Genomic DNA, 6,342 nt, shown 5'->3' on the forward strand with positions numbered 1-6,342 from the left:
TGTAAAACTCAGTTGAGTTTAAGCAAAGCGACCTTTGATTTGGTATTTATAGTCATTTGACAGCCAACATTATGTTGAGCTTAAGTTAAGACAACTCAATAGATAAGTATAGCTCGCGTTTCATTAAACACAATACATTGTCAAACAAATGACTATTAATAAAAAACCTTTTACAGTAGAATGTATACTAAATTATAACAGTATCTCAAGCTCATTTGGTTTTTAGTTTTATTTAAATAAGTGTCATAGATTTACAGGTAACAAACACCTGACTAAACCAATGCGTGTATTAGACGGGATTTTTAAAACGTCAAATAACGGCTGTAGTGATGACGCAAGGATTTGTTGATCTCCTATTTGTTCGGCTTATAGTCTGAGTTTTTTCTAAGTCGCCATTATGCTGGACTTAGCCTTAAGCTTAGCTCGCACTCAAAGCGATTTTTATAAATACAAAGTCTGACTACTCTCTGTAGATCGCAACCTTAGAGCGCCGGAATTATTAATTATCCACGGAAGCACATTCAATATTATATATATATATAATAAATAAACATAATATAAAATATTTTCAGTTTACGACAAGCAGCGCGCCCTGACGAGATCCGGACACGGCGATGCGAGCGAACCGTCAAACTGTGGTTACTGGAGGCGAAAGCAATTCCGCCAAAAAAGCGATACTACTGCGAGATATTGCTTGACGATACTTTGTACGCGAGGTATGTAAACCATCCTTAAGTATAATACACTGAGAAAAAATACAACTAGTAAATTTATTATTTATTACTTCGCCGTTAATGTAGCATCCCATGCTTGCTTTGTGGTGCTCTTCACCCCATACTAACTCTTCTTTCTAATGGGTACGATAACTGTTTTTATCAAAAAATGAATGGTTAAAAATATATACCTATTCAAATTGTGAAAAAATTACATCAGTCGGTACACGAGTCGGTGTCAGCCAAGGTAGGTTTGTAACTACATACATAGTTATAGGTGAGATTTGCTTGAATCGCACGCGCGACGTGACGAGCGGGCCGCGGCTGGAGGACACCGATTCCAAAAATAACAATAATCGTTGCTAGACTAAGATTAAATAACTAGATGGTATAAAAATACGCAATTATTTTTATACTTTTTAGTGCATATATATATATATGATCTACTGTTTTGGAATAGTGTTTTTGAAGTCGGTTGTTTTTTTTTGTTAATTTTTTTTATGCGTTATATATATCTAAGTGCTATTTGTATTTTATTTTATTTATTATGTCATAAACAGTTGCTACTATAAGTCTTAAACGACACTAAATAACTATTTAATAAAATTAATATTTGTAATTGTTTTTAGGTATAGAATTGTTACTCGATTATAGCAATACTATATTAATAATAGATAATTAATGTAACTAAGTTTTCTTAAAACTAATTAAATATTTCGTTATTTACTTAATTAAATAACTAGGTACCGGAACAAACGGAACTTGAGTCTGTGTTGTTTTTAATGAATTTTTTAATTTTTTTTGTGGTTCAGGAAGGGCATAAATTTCCATTTCAAACCAAATTTATAAATTAATTTACTCATAAGTTCTCTTAAATTATTCTTCAACTATCGTATATTGGAGAATATGAAGAGTTTTGTTGGTATTAAGATCGGCGCGATCAGTTTTGAACGCAATAAAAATACATTTTTTTTTACTTATTTATTGTTTTTATATTTCGCAGGTCTTCATCAAAACTGAAGACGGAGCTGTGCTTCTGGGGCGAGGTGTATGAGTTCAGCAACCTGGAAGCGGTGCGAGCGATCCATGTGAACGTGTACCGCGAGCCCGAGCGACGCGCACGCAAGCGAGACAAGCACGCACTTGTTGGTACGTACCTCCCACGCCGCGGAGGACGGACATCTTTAAATATTTTATAGCTCTTATGATTCCTCTCTAGGTTCGACAAAAGTGATAACTGAAACCAATCTAAGTCACACTATTTAATATTGAAATTGTTATTTTATGTATATCAATATAATAATGATTATTAGAATTTTATGTATGTGTATTATTTTATCGTATAAAAATAACAATAGGTAAGTAATAGCACAAGCAAGTAGAGTAAGAGAGGAGGGGCCCGCCTACCGTTGCCGTATGCGTGAGAGAAAGGGAAGCCCGACAGACTGGGGGCGTAACGCGTTACGTTATGACCGTTTACCCTCTCATAAGAATTTATCACCTCACAACTAGATTTTAAACAAAAGAAACTACTTTTGTTTGAATTATCATACTTTTTATTAATGTTTTATTACAATACAACAAAATTATGTCTCCGCATCAGATATGTTAAAACAATCAAAGCCAGAGAAATGTTTTGCAGCGCCTTTTCCGGGGTATTACACGGTGCTACTGTTGTATCCGAAACATTTAACAATTTGACTGTGATTTGTAGGTGGCCCTGATCTTTAAATATCCTGGCAATGAGTGCGATGTAATGGGGGTCTTATCGCGTTACGCTACGTATTAATTATTATTTATAGTATCGATTTACGACCAAGTTGATTTCTACATCTACTTCATCATCAGCCGGAAGACGTCCACTGTTGGACAAAGGCCTCCCTCAAAGTATCTTGACCGCATCGTCGGTCCATTTTGTGAGGGGCCTACCACCACTGCGTCTTCCGATATGCGGTTGCTTTTCGAAGACTATTGCCCCACCGGCCATTCGTTTCCATCCGGCCACTTATTGGCATATTATTAAAGTCAGGTCTCCTATTTTCACCATTTATTACCAACACAATGCTATTTATGATGACTTTGTTCAAATGTGAGCCTTCTTGAGTGCAAATTCCGCCAAGATTTGTCTTCAATCAATTCGACACGTGATTCGCCTCTACACGAGGCACAAATACTGGCACGAGACTCATGCACTCAAGAAGGCTCACACCATCTGAATAATTATTAATGATAGATTTCAGCAAGATAACGCCTTCAATAAATGACTTTGTTTGCGTACAGGCACAGTTCGTATCCCGGTGGACGACGTGTCGTCTCGCTACCTCAACGAGCGCTGGTACCCGCTGAGCGAGGGAGACAAGCCGCAGTCCCCTCCCCGCGCGCCCGCGCCTGCCGCTGCTCCCGCTCTGCGCATCAAGTGCCGCTACCAGTGCGTCGACGTCCTGCCGCTCGACAATTATGCGCGCTTCCTCGACTACCTCAAGAAGAACTACCGCCGCCTCTGCGAGTATCTGGAGCCTGTAATTGGTGAGTACTCTTTTCTTGTTCTTCTTGAATTTTCTTGTGATGTTGTATTTTCTATTATACTTCAATATATTAACTTGAGTTAGTTAGCATCTCACCTCATTAGTTTAGTCAATGGTAGGTTCTAATTTTAATAAATAATTATGCTTATTATATCTTTATAATTTACCCCAGTTTCGAACATTGGTCCTTCGAGCCGTATTATCTAGTAAACTTAACTATAATAAGCATGTGCCTTCACATGAACCATATCCAAGGGCGCGCAAGTAGGAAGCTGGACAGACGGACAAATTGCGTCAGTGCTTGCGCCTATATTAAACGGGGTGTTGACCGGTGATGCAACAGTTAGTAGGTTGAGGCGGGGATGTTTGTTTGGCCTCGCGCTGACTGACACTATATAATTGAAGCAAAGATACCAATGTCTGGGACGTATCTATACCTTATTTTATTATGTAATAAGAGCGAGAAGCGAGTACCGAATACTCTTCTTGTGTCCAGATAGAAAAATAGCGGTACCGAGGCGGATTTGACCGCGGGACAAAAGCGTTAAAAAGCTTCCTTTGCTCGATATTATTTTATTTTGCAATTATTACATCCTTTATTTAACAAATAACTTAATATTTAAAGTATTCTTATTTAAAAAATCAGTTAAATTCACGGGATCACTTAATTTGAGTAATTACCTACTACGGGGTTTTCCATTTCTCTTTTGATAATGTAAATCAATCAAGTAGAATTCTAATATTTTTTATACACCTTAATAAATCGTGGCCAACATTGTTCAAGTAGTGACACTAGTTCACAAGTCATATTAACAGTTTTTATTTATTCTAAAATCATTGATAAAAATACACTTATGTTGAGCTTATGTCCTGCAATACAATGGTATCTCACAGCCTTGTTGTGTTCAATGATAAATACATAATGACAATATAACAAGTGACATTACCTTGAATTTCGACAATCTATTACAAGTTTATGGTAGAGGTGGAGCCTTGATAAAACCCATTGTTTTAAATTTTGAACCAATTTTGGTCAAGGTTTGGTCAACATCTAATAGTTCTTCTACCTTAATAAACGAATTCATATTATTTACGTACAATCACAAAATTTTATCCTTCGTTTATAATATTTATGTAATATTTAAAAATAGTGTATATGTACCTAAGTACAAAATGAAAATACCTCTGTGCTTCCTTGGGGCATAAAAAGAATAGGGAAGTCCCTGGCCCAAGGGTGTCGTAAGACATTTACCAGCGGGAGGCTCTTTTGCAAAGGATGGTAACTAGATTATGGGTACCACAACGGTGCCTTTTACTGCCATGAAGCAGTAATGTGTAAGCATTATTGTTTTTTGGTCGGAAGGGCGCCGTAGCTAGTGAAATTACTGGGCAAATGAGACTTAACATTTTATGTTTCAAGGTGACGAGCGCAACTGTAGTGCCCCTCAGAATTTTTGGGTTTTTCAAGAATCTTGAGCGGCACTGCATTGTTATGGGGCAGGGCATATCAATTACCATCAGCTGAACGTCCTGCTGGTCTCTTGTTGTTATTGTCATAAAAAAATATGAAAAGTTATTAGTAGTAATGCAGTAAAAGTAGTTTTATATTTCCTTTCTTACATTTTAATTATATGAATTGTTTTTTAATTTCAGGCGTAAAAGCTAAAGAAGATATAGGATGTGCATTAGTGCTTTGTATGGCTGGCGCTGGATTGGCCCCGAGATACCTGGCTGATGTCGTCGCATTAGACGTGCGAAGAACTGGTGACCATTCGCTCACATTCCGAGGAAACTCACTCGCCACCAAGAGCATGGAAGCATATTTAAAACTCGTTGGTGATCAGTACTTACAGGTTAGAATAAACAATCTATTTTCCTATAGTTTACTTTCATTATTGGTCTATCATGGGTTATATAATGTACCTATATGACGAAGAAATACTATATTAAATTTCAAACCAACTTTTTAATTGACCAAATTTTTAAGAGTTGTACTAATAAAAATGTCGTTGAACGTTTACTATTCATATTAATAATTATATAATAATTGAAACTTTTCAATTAATAAAATGATTATTAAGATCGTTATGATTTAACTATTGAAGGCCCAAAGACAATGTCGATAAGCTCCTGATGGAACATGTAGAGAAATTTAATATAATTAGAGATATTATTTGAAAATTAAAATGTAGTAATTTATAATTATCATACGTTTTTATGAGTAGGTTATTGTAAGTTTTTGTTTCTGTAGTTGGATCCGTTTGTTCCATCTTCCAACTATATTTTGCTTCAATTTCTACTGTATCGTTTGTCCATCCACAAAAATCTGTCATGTTCTTTTTTGTCTCTTGCATTTTTCTTTTATGGAAAAGGAGGATAAACAAGCGTGCGGGTCACCTGGTGTTAAGTGATCACCGTCGCCCACAGCAACATTTCATGCAACACCAGAGGAATCACAAGAGCGTTACCGGCCTTAAGAAAGGTGTACGCGCCTATTTTTAAAGGTACCCATGTCGTATCGTCCCGGAAACACCGCACAAGAAAGCTCATTTGTCGTGCGTGAACGAAAGTTCCATGAAGAAACCGCACTGGTGAGGATGATAACCTAATTTTTGGCGTGTCGTATGAAGGTGGAATTCGGTGGCAGGAATCTGGTGAAACAGCTCTCCGGAACACTCCCTGTGTTAAATTGAAGCGACATCTCTATAGTGATTAAAATGATTGAATTTATTGTCAGGACACTCTAGGCGAGGCGGTGTGCGCGGCCGCCGGCCCCAGTGCGACGGAGTGCGAGGTAGACCCGCTGCGCGCGGGCAGTAGCGCCGCCCTGCGCCGCCAGCAGGCCGCTCTCCGCGACGCCGTGACCGCCGCGTGGCGCGCCATCTCCACGTCCGCTCCTCGCTTCCCGCCGCCGCTCAGAGACTGCTTCGCTACCTTCAGGGAGAGGTATTTATTGTCAGGACACTCTAGGCGAGGCGGTGTGCGCGGCCGCCGGCCCCAGTGCGACGGAGTGCGAGGTAGACCCGCTGCGCGCGGGCAGTAGCGCCGCCCTGCGCCGCCAGCAGGCCGCTCTCCGCGACGCCGTGACCGCCGCGACGCGATAA

General features: G+C 38.9%; 1 protein-coding gene across 1 annotated transcript in view; it reads left to right on the top strand.

Annotated features, from left to right (window-relative positions):
- The window catches only part of LOC126971901 (ras GTPase-activating protein raskol), a 184,980-nt gene extending 178,638 nt beyond the window's left edge, over nucleotides 1–6,342 (top strand). The window contains exons 8-12 of the mRNA XM_050818415.1: nucleotides 573–716; nucleotides 1,717–1,862; nucleotides 2,994–3,239; nucleotides 4,892–5,091; nucleotides 6,199–6,342. Coding sequence (XP_050674372.1) covers nucleotides 573–716; nucleotides 1,717–1,862; nucleotides 2,994–3,239; nucleotides 4,892–5,091; nucleotides 6,199–6,342 — 880 coding nt within the window. The remainder of the gene's footprint in view (nucleotides 1–572; nucleotides 717–1,716; nucleotides 1,863–2,993; nucleotides 3,240–4,891; nucleotides 5,092–6,198) is intronic.

The sequence above is a fragment of the Leptidea sinapis genome, chromosome 24, assembly GCF_905404315.1.
Source record: "Leptidea sinapis chromosome 24, ilLepSina1.1, whole genome shotgun sequence".
NCBI lineage: Eukaryota > Metazoa > Arthropoda > Insecta > Lepidoptera > Pieridae > Leptidea > Leptidea sinapis.